This window comes from Gopherus evgoodei, chromosome 8 (genome assembly GCF_007399415.2).
Source record: "Gopherus evgoodei ecotype Sinaloan lineage chromosome 8, rGopEvg1_v1.p, whole genome shotgun sequence".
NCBI lineage: Eukaryota > Metazoa > Chordata > Testudines > Testudinidae > Gopherus > Gopherus evgoodei.
This window is the reverse complement of record NC_044329.1, coordinates 77,696,273-77,710,436: the sequence shown is the minus strand read 5'-3', so window position 1 is coordinate 77,710,436 and position 14,164 is coordinate 77,696,273. Positions and strand designations below refer to the sequence as shown.

At 44.7% G+C, this 14,164-nt stretch overlaps 1 protein-coding gene across 7 annotated transcripts in view; it reads left to right on the top strand.

The window, feature by feature from the left end:
- Window positions 1-14,164, top strand: part of SLC44A3 (solute carrier family 44 member 3) — a 166,812-nt gene that overhangs the window by 87,564 nt on the left and 65,084 nt on the right. For 3 of the 7 annotated variants that reach the window (XM_030573129.1, XM_030573128.1, XM_030573127.1), the window contains exons 1-4: window positions 2,554-2,684; window positions 3,810-3,917; window positions 7,935-8,077; window positions 8,530-8,666. The exons of 1 other annotated variant lie outside the window; for it this stretch is intronic. In XM_030573129.1, the coding sequence (XP_030428989.1) occupies window positions 2,658-2,684; window positions 3,810-3,917; window positions 7,935-8,077; window positions 8,530-8,666 (415 nt within the window). In that variant the 5' untranslated portion in view covers window positions 2,554-2,657. Of the gene's footprint in view, window positions 1-2,553; window positions 2,685-3,809; window positions 3,918-7,934; window positions 8,078-8,529; window positions 8,667-14,164 lie in introns of those variants that run through there. 3 more of the 7 variants (XM_030573131.1, XM_030573132.1, XM_030573130.1) reach the window with 2 other exon arrangements.

Sequence of the window (14,164 nt, the reverse complement as noted above, 5' to 3'; positions counted from 1 at the left end):
GGATCAAACTTATGTGATCGTTGGCATTTTGACAATACATAGGTAATTACCAAATGCATGTCAGTGGGTTATTCATAGTGAAATAGGAAACATTCTGTATTTCAAATAGCTCTGCAAATTCTATGGTTTAAACTAACAAATAAATTAATTGTAACTTCAAAATCCCTATCCAGACTAGCCAGTGTATATCTGTAAACCCTGAGAAGTACAATTGTGAATGAACTCAAAGTTAGCTCTCCAGAACTGCACTTCCAATGGCCGCCAGTTACTTGCTGCACTGAAATAAAAGAACAAGCTTCTTGCTGTAAACAGCTCTCCAATTTCTAATGGTTATCCCATGGATTTAATACAGAATATCACATTCAGACTGGACTGTAACTCTTTCTGCAACTTTGCTGGCATCCTTTTAACATAAACTGATCCAGAATGCTGCAGTGAGATTATTTCTGACACATGCTGAAATGTCACATTTGGATATCAGATTCGATAATGCATTTGGATACTGTTAAGACATGTGTCGTAAGATTGAACTGAGAACCTCCCCATCAAATGAATTTTTAAAATGATTCTCATTAGTCAAGAAAGTGATTTGATTTATTCAAACAAAACCATTTTGAGGCTTTGGAAAAGTGAAATACCCCTTTGCTATTCCAAAAGGATTCAGGAAATTACCCATAGTTTTCCTTCTCAGATGGGCATATTTTTCCTTTAACAATCTTCTTATCCTGGATCCACTTACACTATTCAATAGCAGCTCTGCTACATCAGTCTCTCTCTTAGTCCAAATCAACTACACCAATTTTCTATGGCAGCAAAAAATATAATCAATTCAAATATGTCTGCCAGTTGAAATATTTCATCTGCATAAGATAAGGAATTTAACTCTAGAAAAAACTTGACATTTGATACCAAAGTAAAAATGTATTAAACCAATGTTCTAACAGGTTACTCCATGGTCTGGAAGTAACTGCATTAAATGAAACAGATATCAAAAGGCTGGAGGCAGTAGAGATGAGAGTTCTTCAAAAGATGGCAGGTGTAAAGGGAAGAAGTTAGAAGGAGAGTAGGATGTGAAATCAGTATGGGATTGTCTGTAATAAAAAAGATGATGATGGTGGGGACACTGCAGAAGACAAATAGATGTTAGGATGCCAAAGAAAATAATGCAAACATAGTCAATATCAGTCTGAGCCAGAGGGTGACCATCCTCTAAATGGCAGGACATCCTATTCAGGGAGGGATAGGACCAGGTTGGGCTTAATGGAGGAACAGGTCATGGACAGCATATGAATTTATACCATTTAAACTGTTTACTGAAATCATTTGTGCAAAGTCCTGTGTGGACATTCTTTTTTTCAATTTAAGAGTGGCTTATTTTGGTTTAGCATAGCCTGTAAATTTACTAATGCAAGCTAAACTAATATAAGCCTGATTTAAACTAGGCTTGTCCAAAAACAGTTTTTACCCTGATGTTACTATACAAACTATACAGTGTATGTAACTTTAGAAACTGTTGTAGTTAAAGTGAACTGATATAGTTAAATTAGTGCAAGGGTTCTCAAAATGGGGGTTGGGACCCCTCAGGTGGTCACGAGGTTACTACATGGGAGACGGTCACGAGCTGTCAGCCTCCACCCCGAAGCCCGGTCTGCTGCCAGCGTGTATAATGGGGTTATATATATGAAAAAGTGTTTTTAATGTATAAGCGGGAGGTTGCACTCAAAGGCTTGCTATGTGAAAGTGGTCACCAATACAAAAGACTGAGAACTCCTGAACTACTGCAACTCAGGGCCACCCAGAGGGGGGGCAAATGGGGCAATTTGCCCCAGGCCCCACACAAGAATATAGTAGTCTACAGTATTGCAACTTTTTTAATGGAAGGGCCCCCCAAAAAAATTGCTTTGTCCCAGGCCCCCTCAATCCTCTGGGCAGCCCTGCTGCAACTCCCTAGTGCAGATGCATTTAATCTGATATAGAAGTATTTATATTGGTAGGCTTGTTTTGATCCACACTAGGGGGGTGCACTGATTTAACGGTATCAGTTTCTAAACTGATGCAAAAACTGTGTGTAGACGAGGCTTAAGAGGCCTTTTGCACTGGTTTAAGTACCTCACTTTAACATCACATGTTTTAAAGGGGTGCAACTCGGAGAAGCCCTGAAGGGGTGACAAGCACGCACGTCTGTACTGGGGTTTTGCTCTGATTTCAGCCAGGCTCTGGTGTCGCTGGCTGCGACTGTACAATGCAAACCCTTAGGCGAATGCGTGCAAGTGTGAAGCTTGTGCCCCAGCAGGGGAGAAAGCTCTGCTCGCAGGTGGCACCTTTTCCGCCCACGCTCGGGCTGCCACCTGCGCAGCTACCTGCACGGGGGACACGCTCCCGCCTTGGCTCCCCGGGGGGAGGCGGGGGTGCCGCTTGTCCAGGGTCTGGGAGCCGCGCAGCGGCCCTGGCAGGAGGTGAGGCGAGCAAGGGTCCGCCCCGCGCTGGGCTGGAAGCCGGGAGGAGGGGCCGTGCCTCTGCACCGCACGGCCGGAGCCCCAGGCACGGCGCCACGGCTGGACGCCCGGCAGGCAGGCTACTCTGAGCGCGGCCCTGGACTTCCTGCACCGCTCCGGGCAGGCCCGAGCGCGAGGAGCCCCCTCCTGGCTCGGCTCGGCATGGCGTGCTGCTGGGGCGAGTACCAGGTAAGACCCCGCTGTCCGGTCGGGAAGGTGGCCGGCAGCAGCTGCAGCCTCCCTCCCCCCTGCCTCCCCCCAAATTCTCCGTGGGACCCACCAAGGGCCTGGGCTGCACTGACCAGCTGTGAGCCCCGCGGAGGAGCGATAGGCTGGTGCCCCCGCCCGCAGTAAGGAGTTGCTGCCTTTCCCGCCCGGGAGGTAAAAGTCTCCCCCTCGCGCAAGAGCGTCTGTGGCAGAGGCAGGGAGGAGGCTCCGAGGGACAGCACGGGAGTCCCCTGTCCAACACGCTGCCCCGTCTCCCTCGCTCCCCGGGCAGGCAGGGAAGGCTTTGTCCCCAGTCCCCCCCTCCTCCCCCCTTTTTTTTTCTGTGCGGGTTCTAGCTCTTGCTAACGGAGATCCCATTTACCTGGAGCCTCGGGGGTCCTTGGGTGGCTTCCCCCCGCCCCCCAGAACTCTCACAACTCCTGCTAGTAGTTAGAGCTGGGAAAGACCCGTCAGGAGCCAGATTCTGGTGTCTGCTACAGCCATGCCAGTCCGGATTGACTCCATTGATGCTGGAATGACCGAGATCAAAAGCTGGCCCTAAATGGAGTCCAGCCTCTGGCTGGCACAGACTACAGCCCCCCATAGAGCTGTTGTTGGATACTAGACTGATTGCTATGACACTTGAGTGAGTCGAAAAGGCTGAGAAGCAGCAAACTCGCCCACTACATCAGGGGGAAAAGTACTTAGAAAAAAGGAGGAGAGAAAGTGCTGGCTTAAAGTCGTTTGACAATTCTTTGCCCAGTATAGTCACATGGAAGTGCCTCCCAGGGTACTCTGTGAGCCAGGTCTTGTGCAGGAGTAGATAGTAGTCTCCGGATGGTGGTAACAGTGGATAGCTATCATTTGTCTGGGTGTGTCCCATTTTCTCTACTCTCTAAAGTACTCCCCATTATTTGGAGGACAGTTAGGTTGTTTAATATAGTAATGTGCAGTACATGTAAAATAAATTCACTATTGTTAAGACTACACACACTACCAAATGTTTGACATTTTGTGCAAGCTAAAGTTACTCTTTCACTGCTTTTCAGATGTTTGAAACTGAGAACTATAACTTCAATTGCACTTAAAAATTATTTTTAATTTTAGGTTTCTGTAGATGGGATTTCTGGACAAAGAGAATGGAGACCTCTAATTTATAGAAAATGCACAGATGTACTCTGGTTGATTTTATTCTTTCTTTTTTGGGCTGGTTTGGTAAGCATGCTATCTGTTGAAAGAGAAATCTTACTTAGAACTACTGTAAGTTTAAAGTGATTCTGAATAATTTAAAAGCAGCAAAGAATCCTGTGGCACCTTATAGACTAACAGACGTTTTGAAGCATGAGCTTTCGTGGGTGAATACCCACTTCATCAGATGCATGACAAAACGTCTGTTAGTCTATAAGGTGCCACAGGATTCTTCGCTGCTTTTACAGATCCAGACTAACATGGCTACCCCTCTGATACTTTAATAATTTAAGTGACCTCACTGCAGAAATTATAGGGCCTTCATCTTGTGACCAGATAGGACAACCTTTGTGCTTGCGCAAAGCCACAATGAAATGAGTTTAGCTTCATGCACCTGATCAGAGGGTTTGGTTGCAAGGATCCAATGGGAAGCTCAGCTTCTTGTACTTAGAACAAGCTCTTGGGGGCAGAGTCTGTCTGTCTTTTTGTTATGTTTATGTACAGTGTCTAGGACAGTGGCGCCACTAGGCATTACCACAATGCAAATTAATAATCATAGTCTCTTCAATTTTCTAACATCTTTTTAAAAACTTACAATTAATGCAAAAGAACTCTGTGTAAGTCTCTGGCACACTTTATAAACTAAACTGACTTGAGAAGCAGGATGAGTTTTGTATGCCACCTTGTGTTTAATGCACATGTAGATATAAGACATGTCAAACCATGGTGGTATCTAGCAATTTTATTCTTTCATTATTCTTATTGCTTACACTCTGCGATATATTTTATTACTCACATTTGAATTATGATTTCCTTTAGTTTAAAACACCTTTGTGGTGACATCCAGCGTTATTTATTCACACTGGCTTTGTTTCAGGTTGTTTCATGATCTGGAAGTGCACATTATTGGTGCATACATGTTGGCACACCCTCTTGTAATTATTTAATGTTTGGAGCCAGCCATTTGTTATCAATAGTCTTAGATCAGATTCGGTATGCTGAGCTTTTGTCTTAGTTTGCAATCTGTATGGAAGCAGTATGGACCAGCTTAGCAAATAAAGTTCTGTTGGACTTGTAACTTCCATCTGTCAGAATTTTTCATATTTAGAAGTAGGGTCACAAAAGACTACTGCATCCTTCTTGCTACTTTTTGAGGTAGCTGTCTGATTGCTGGAAGTATATTTACTGTATAAATAAACTAGATCTAAAATATTTTGTTGTGACAGAGTTGAGATGCACATATACATAGCAACCTTGACTATGGAGTCACTACAATGCCATATTAAGATAAATTAATATATAAAAATTCAGGCATCACAATAGTCAAGTGATATAAATTAGAGGTTCTCAACCATTTTTTCTTTCTGAAGTCCTGTCCACCTCCCCCCCCCCCAACATGCTATAAAAACTCCAAGATCCAGCGAGGGGGGTCTTGGGGTTTTGGCCTATAGCCACTGGTGGGGGTGGAGATGTGGACTTGGAGCATTAGCCCTGCAGGGCACCGTGGCTCCAGGCTTTGGCTGTTGGGGTAGGAGGGGGAGGCTTGGGCACAGGTATAGTTTGACTTCTCATTGGAGAGGCATGGCCTGGCAGGGCTTAGGCCAGGTCTGTACGGTGGGCCCTGGGGAGGAAGCACCACCTCCAACCCCTGACTTGCCTCGGCAGGCCACCCAGCCTGTCTGGGTTGGGAGGAGAGTGCAACCAAAAATGTATAATTCAGCTCAGAACACTTGAAAACTGCTCAGGATGCAGGCAGAGGGCATCTAGGAGTGTGTGCAGCAAAGGTTGTAGCTCAGGGAGGAGGTAGCAAGGGGCTTTGTGTGGACAGGGGTGTAGCTCAGAGTACAGGGAGGGGGTAGCTAGGAGCTGTGTGCAGTGAGGAGTATAGCTCGCTGCAGGAGGGTTAGCTACAGGCTGTGTGCAGTGAGGGGTGTAGCTCAGGTGCAGGGGGGTTAGCTAGGGGCTTTGTGTGTACAGTGATGTGTAACTCAGGATGCAGGGAGGGGATAGCTAGGAGCTCTGTGCGAGCAGGGGTGTAGCTCAGGGTGCAGGGAGAGGGTAGCTAGGGGCTGTGTGCAGGCAGGGGGTTAGCTTGGTGCAGGGAGAGTGTAGTTAGGGGCTATGTGCGGGCAGGGGGTAGCTCAGGCTGCAGGGATTGGGTAGTTAGGGGCTCTGTGCAGGCAGGGGGGTAGCTCAGAGTGCAGGGATGAGGTAGCTAGGGGCTGTGTGCGGGTAGGGGGTAGCTCAGGCTGCAGGAAGATGGGTAGCTAGGGGCTGTGTGCAGGCAGGGGGGTAGCTCAGGGTGCAGGGATGAGGTAGCTAGGGGCTGTGTGCGGGTAGGGGGTAGCTCAGGCTGCAGGAAGATGGGTAGTTAGGGGCTGTGTGCAGGCAGGGGGTAGCTCAGGGTGCAGGGAGGGGCTAGCTAGGGGCTGTGTGCTGGCAGGGCAGTAGCTCAGGGTGCAGGGAGATGGGTAGTTAGGGGCTGTGTGCGGGGAGGGGAGTAGTTCAGGTGCAGGGAGGGGGTAGGTAGGGGCTCTGTGTGGGCAGGGGGTAACTCAGGGTGCAGGGAGGGGGTAGCTAGGGGCTGTGTGCTGGCAGGGCAGTAGCTCAGGGTGCAGGGAGGGGAGTAGTTCAGGTGCAGGGAGGGGTCGGTAGGGGCTCTGTGTGGGCAGGGGGGTAGCTCAGGGTGCAGGGAGGGCTCCCCTCCTGTGGTCCCTGCTCCCGGAGGGCTCTGCTGGCCCCAGAGCTGGGTTCATCTACCAGGCAGCTCTTACTAGCTGCGCAAGCAGTCGAAGTGGGCTGGGAGTTGAGGAGCAGCTGCAGCCCCAGGCACTAGCAGCTGCAGAAAGAGAAGATGAGAGAGTGCCAGAGTTTTCCACTGCATGGGACCAGCCAGAGAAGCAACTGCCTCTGACCTGGCCAGGGGGCGGAGCCTTGAATGAGGGGAGAAGTAGTGTGGGGGAGTATGGAGCTGCCCATGGTAGTACCTTGCTCTAGCACTTCAGTTTGGGTGGGCCAGTGCCTCCTAAGTTGCCTCAACTCCACCCATGGGCTCAGGGCTTGCGGACCCCCAGGTTGAGAACTGCTGATATAAATCACTAGATTCCGAACACTAAGTACAAATCTGATTATTCATATGATTAAAGTAATAAATGTACTTAATTCCTTGCAGGATGAGGCTCAGTTCTGCACAGACTAATTACATATAAAAAAACCCCAAAACTTCTTAAAAGAATATATAAGTTGAAAGTCAAGCTCTCAAAATTTAGGAAATGCCATAAGTAAGGTTGCCTGTGTAACCTTAATTTGGTGTTTTTATGCATATGTATTATGCTGCAGTCTTTAATTACATGATCACATATTATTGTTTTTGGTGCTGGAGCTCAGCCTCCTTCAGCGAATGGCTATTTAATCAATATTTATTTTTTTATCCTTCTCATTCAATGTCTGTCCCCAAGAGCACAGTATTTTCATTTTTACATCACTTTATATATTCAAGCATAGCTCTAATTGACTTCAGTTGCTGCTGTGAGTGCTCAGAGCTTCTGCAAATCTGGCCACAGTTGTCCCTCATTGGGCACTCAGAAAATTAGGAATAGATGATTACTGAACACCTGTGAAAAGTTTGATGGACGTGACTTGTGCAGCATTATATAGGAACTCTGTTGCAGGCAGGGTTAGAATGCAGGATGTTCAGCTTCTTTAAACACAAGACTATTTTTTCTGTTCCTGTACTACCCTGCATTAACTACACACCTTCCAAGTTCTGTAACAAATGTGGAAGCATCCTAAAGTCAACATACTCTAGGGCCTAAGTGGTTCAAAGTCCTTGCTCTGGCCTTCTAGGCAGTGGTGAATTTCACTCTGAAATATTCATTACAGTGTAAACAATGTTTGAAAATTTTGTCTGGTTTTTCGAGCACCGGACAAAAATTATGTAGGTTAAACAAGGAATGTTCATTGTTTGGGGGAGGGAAAAAAGCATAGTATTCTGTGTATCGTGAATTCAAAAGAAAAAAATAATATAATGTATATTTTTAATAGATGTTTATAACTGGCTATGCTGTAACAGCTGGAGCTGCAGAAAGACTTGTATTTGGGTATGACAGCTATGGAAATGTATGTGGTAGGAAGAACACTTATATTCAGGGTGCACCTCTTTCTGGACAGGATATGACAAATAAAAAGTAAGTATTTCAGATTTTTAAATGAATTAAACACTTGAAATTTGGTCACTTTGGTGCATATAGCCTCTAAAGTGCATATAGGCATTTTGCTAAGAGATACATATGAAAGAGTGCAAGAATACTAAACAGAAGCAATTCCTGATCCTGCCTGTGGATTCACATACCCCAGGAAACTCCACAAGATGTAATGATGGTCTGCCCACGTGGGTTGATTGCATGTTTGGGGCTTGCAATCTGATTTAAGATGAGGCAAAAATATGGTGTAAAATGTAGCCTATGCTAGAATCACTTTTTAACTTTTAACTTCAAAATCCAGGTGTTCCAATTTTGTGTGGAAGAACACATTACCAATTGTCATGTTTTGTAGTGTTTTTAAAGATATTGAGCAGGTTCTAAATGATATGAAAAATAGAAAGCTTGCCTTAAAAGTGAATTCTCTGCCTCCTTCCTAGACATGTGTTCTTTTTGAATTCGTGCAGTCTGGAAATTAAAAACCTTAAAATCAATTCAGTCGCCTTGTGTGTATCTAGCTGTCCTCAAGAGCAACTTAACTCTCTGGAAGACATCCAGCTTTTTGCAAAGAACAATGGTATGTAGTAAAGAGTATGGATTCCTTAATCTGTGTCTGGAAGAGTTATGCAGTTTTTAATTCTAGAAAATGTACTCCTGTTTGAAATATGTTGCATTGGATGTTTACTTCTTTATCATTAATTGATTTGTTTAAGTCAATGGAAAGCATGTTTTAGTTCATGCTTATTTAAATGTTTTAGTTATCAGAAATTTTATGGATCTTTTGTGTGTATAAAACTGTTGTATGCAATTCTGCACAGGACTGGATTGTTCAGCAGAAAGGTGGCTATTGAGGACAAACTAGTTCAGATTGGAGAGGGAGTTAGTGAATGGATGCTGTTTGTATGCTTGAGAAATCTGCGTTGACTTTGAATTGGATCCTTCAAATTCAATTAAAACTATAGCAAAACACTATTATTCCATTGGCGAATCAGATCTGTGAGCCCTTTATATGTAATGAGTTTTGTTTTCAGAGCCAAAGTAGAATCATTTTGATTTTATTCTGATACTCTAAATAAGCATAGACAAGTAGCTATTGTGCAAAAGCAGTTACTTCTTTTGCATTGCTTTCCAACATTTAAATAGAGTAAGCTAAAATTGATCCTTACCTCAGTGGTACATTACACAGCTAAGACTCAATACTCAAGATACCAGAGAATTGAGACAAATTACCTGGCCTCTACCCAGTGTTATCCATGTATAGAATACAAAGCTGAATGTGGAAATCTGAAATGCTCCTTGGAGAACCCCATGAGGCACAATTAAGAAACCATTTATATACTTATCCAGAGCATTTTGTAAAAAAGCCGAGGGTTTGAGTTCTCTGGGTACGAAGCAGGGAAGTTCTGATTCTAAATCTGGTTCTTTTTCTTTTTCAAACAGTAAACTACATAAACCTGGCCAACACTGCTCTCTGAATAGGGTGTTTGGCATTTTGCAGGCAATAACTAGCGCTCTGAGAATTGTTCTTAGATTGGATGGCAAGCATAGCTATTTACAATGAGTTTATGTAATTTTGAGATAATTTGATTATTATTTGATGCTTTTTTATGTACATAAAGACCTGTGTACCTCAGTGATGCTCCTTAAATAGTCTCAGTATAACTGAATTACATTAAATGTCGATGGAGTTCCATGTAAAGAATTTGCCTATCTGTCTTTAGAGAGCTGGCAATATTGCATTTTAATTGGTTTGAGTACATCCAAGCATTGCTTTTTCACTAGCATTATGATGTAGTGTTTTACCAGCAGAGGGCCTGAAGATACTGGACTAAAGTTCTTAGGTCTGAGGCTGGATGATATTTTATTCCATTCTAAATCATTAAGGGCCCAGTCATGCTTCAGTTTACATTAATAAGGTTTTTGCCATTATCTTAGTGGGAGCAAACAAGACTCTAAATACCTAAATATGTGGGTATTTGTGTGCCTCCAGTCTGGAGGATTGGTGATAGATGACAATGAAATGCAGAAGGTAAGGTAGAAATAAAGCTGTGCTCGTTTCCCTTAATAAATTCACATAGCTTTGGAATCTAAATTTTAAAGATTCAGTATTAATGAAAATGAGAATTAGAGCCAAATTCAGAGGTGACTCAAGAGGGAGCTGAAGTTGGTGTACTGTTATTCCACCATCTTCCCAACCCTCCAACATGTATATTGCTCCAATGTAAATTCTCCTAAGGCTCTCTTAGACTTACATGTAGTAATGTATAATTTACATTCCCACTTAGTATGACGAATGGAGTCTAAGGAAATGTAAATGAGTGAAACGTACACCAAAGAGAAGTGTGTAGCAAGAAAAAAAGCCTCCTCCCCTTCTTGAATATACACATTGATACACCACCTTCTGTCTCTATAGCATTTAATTTACACCAGTGTAGACTCCATTACATTGTTTTACACATCAGCAGCTGTGCAGTGATGATGCTAGTCACCTGGATTTTCAGGATGACTGTGACAATTGTAGTTTTTACTAATGGGTCTTCGTGTGACTCCATGGACGAATTTGGGAAGAACATTTACGGTGCTGGCCACAGAGCTATTTGCCTGGTTGTATTGATTGAGCTGCACCTTGTTTCTGTGTCTGGGACTGTACTTCCAGTTCTTAGCATGATTCCTCTCAAAGTCGAGGACACACTGCCTTATGGCGTGGTACCATGTAATATGATTTAAGGTTACGATTCTGTCACAGATATTTTTAGCAAAAGTCAGGGACAGATGCAGGCAATAAAGAAAAATTCACAGAATGCCCTAACTTTTACTAAAAATACCTTGGGTGGGGCAGACTAACAGTAGAAGCGCTGCCAGGAGGGCTGTTGGGGGCCATTGCTCCAGCAGCCTGGGGTCTGGCTGCTGCTCTGGCAGCCCTGGGGCTGACTCCGGCAGCTGCTCCTGCCCTGTCACTGCTCCTGTGGCAGGGGCTGGCCCAACCCCTGTTCTGCTCCCCCCCTTGACTTCGGCTGCTCCAGCCCTGGGGCCGCTGCTCCAGTCCTGCCACTGTGGAAGTCTTGGAGGTTCTGGAAAGTCACAGAATCATAACTTTAAAAATGCTCAATCACCAGTTGCTCAAAATTCAACTCAAAATGTCCATTTTGCGCAGATTTTGTTTCAGGGTGTCTTTTGAAGCATTTCGTCTGCCCTCCACGCTTAAGATTGCTGGAGCTTAATTTGGAATATGAGACTTGTTTTGATAGATGGGTCTCAGGCATACAAATTACATCGCCAGTCCATCTCCATTGAGCACTGATCAAATGAGCCTTGATGCCAACTGAACCAGCTTTTGCCAGGACTTCAGTGTTGGAAGTCCGGTCTTGCCATTTGTTGCTCAGCAATCATTGTAGGTGTCACAAATAGAAACTGTCAAGATTTTTAATGTACTGTTGTTAACAGGTCCATGTTTTGCACCTATAGAACAATGTCGTGAGGACAACAGCATTATGGACTTTGATTTTTTTTGTCTGTAGACGTATTCCATATTGCTTCCAGATTCAGTGATAGAAGTGACCATATACAGTACTGGCTTTCTTAATTCACGCATCCACATTGTGGTCAGTTGTCACTTGGTTGTTCAACGTGCTGCCGAGATAAGTAAACTGTTTGACGGCTTGGAGCCTCATACCTTCCAAGCTTATTGATGGGTCTTAGTTAGGCTGTGGAGGAGCTGGCTGGTACATAAACTTGGTTTTCATTGGGCTGATGGTGAAGCCGAAGTCATGAGCTGCCTCAGCAAAACAATTTGTAAGATCTTTTACTGCGGCTTCAGAGTGTGTCATCAAAACCCAGTCATCAGTGTAGAGCAATTCTTGGATCAATGTGTCTGTCGCTTTGGTGTTTGCATGTAGATGGGAAAGATTGAAGAGCTTACAGTGTAAAGCTCGTAAAGATGCCACTTGAAGAGTCACAAAAGGCTTCTTCTAGCATTGCAGCAAAGAATACAAAAAGACTGGGAGCTAGGAGAAATACTTGCTTCACCATATTTGTGATTAGAAATGAGTCTGTTTAGATCACCATCAACGCTAACTAAGGCTATGTTTTAATCACGGGTTTTTGAGTAAAAGTCATGGACAGGTCACGGGCAGTAAAATTCATGGCCAGTGACCTGTCCATGACTTGTACTATATACCCCTGACTAAATGTGGGGGGCGGCGGGGAAGGGCAGGATGACGACAGGGGGTGCTGTGGGGGGGGCAACCTGGGGGGACACCACGGATGCTTGGGGAAGGCAGCCCGGGACCCCCACTAGTGCTGGGGGGAGGGGTTCATAGGGCTGGCAGGCTCCCTACCCAACTCCTCGCGGATCTCTGGAAGTGGTGATGTCCCTCCCTTCCTCTCAGCTCCACACGTTGCCCCCGTCCCAAGCCCTGGCTCCGCAGCTCCCATTGGCCAGCAACCTCACGCGGAGCTGGCCAAACCCTCCTCTCCCTGTGCAGAGTTGGCTGAACTCCCTCTCCCTCCCCTCCCACCCTCCCTGTGCAGAGCTGACCTGAGCCCTCTTTCCCTTCCACCCCCTCCCCCTGCATGGAACTGGCCAAACCTCCTTCCTGGGGGAGGGTCAAGGGAGCTGACCCAACCCTGGCCGCTGCTCCGGTGGGCTGAGGGCCAGTGCTCCAGCAGGTCCAGGCCAGTCAGCTGTTGGGTAGCCCTAGGAGCTGACCGCCAGCTGGCTCTTTGCGGAGCTGCTGTTCTGGGACTGGCTGGTGCTCCAGCAGTCCCAGAGCTTACCGTGGCTGCTGTTCCTTCGACCCCAGGGCTGGCCACTGGCCAGCTGTTCTGGGGTCTGCTGCTCTGGCCCTGCTCCAGAAGAAGTCATGGAGGTCCCGGAAAGTCATGGAGTTCATGATCTTTATGACCTCTGTGACAGAATTGTATCCTTAGTCATGATATATTCCCCAAAGTTGGCGTATAATGTATCATCATTAATATTCTTGTCTGACTTGTGTGGGCTGTGTACAAAGAGTTATAAATATGCACTAGAAATTTGTTCTTAAAATGTGTTTGGCAAGCAATGCATAAGCACAGTCTGCCTTAGAAAAAAGAATGTCATTTCCTTATCGGACCAGCCTGATGGTCAGGCAGACAATGAAGGTACATTTAAATGCAAGGTTTAAAAAAAAAAAGTGTCAAATTAGCAAGTGTGGAAGGTAGCCTCTTAACAATAAAGACAAGGGTTCTTAACCTCAAATGATAAGCAATTGAATCAATTGATTGTATACAATATTACTATATTCTAAAATTGTATCAAGTAAGATTTTTTTATGAAAGCCAGTGACATTCTGGTGATTAATATCATTGTGAAATGTATGTATTAACACCCTAGGAGGAATCATGGATACTCACTGATATTATGCTTTAAAGTTGGTGCTCAAACACAGGGAGAAACAGGTTTTCTTCCAGACAGGAGGAAAGGCGGCTATCTACCTGTCTCCAATGTAAATTAAGCAGTGTGGAGTCAAAACAATGGAAGCGCTGTTTAAATACAAATTAACATGAGGATAGAAAATCCACAAGAAGGAAAGAACAGCAGGAAGCCTTCTAGGCTCTTGAGACAGACACAATGAACTTTGTGATGATATAAGGAGGGCAAAAAGATGTGAGTTGTCCATCACTTGAGGGATTCAAGGGGCGAGAGCTGGATCCTTTAGCCAAAGGGGTTGAAGTCTCTGGGAAATGAGTTTGGTGAGAAATCTGCTTAAGCAAAGATTGTAACTTGCTTCTAAGACTAAAACAGTTTTCAGCATATTTTTACTTTTTTTTTTTTGTAGCCTTTTGTGTCTTTATTCCTTATACTGGATTTCACTTAATCCTATGCCCTTTTTTAAATAAACTTGTTTAACTTTTACTATAAACCAATTGATGGCTGTGACTGAAATTAGTGTGTTTGTCAAACCCTAATTAAATTAGTGAGCTGCATTGTCTCTTTGAAGGAGCAAAGAACTTATTAAGTTCTGTGAGTGTTCCAGGAGAGGGCTGCATGCTAGAGGGAGACATTTCTGGGGAACTCGGGAGTTGGGGTTCACTGTT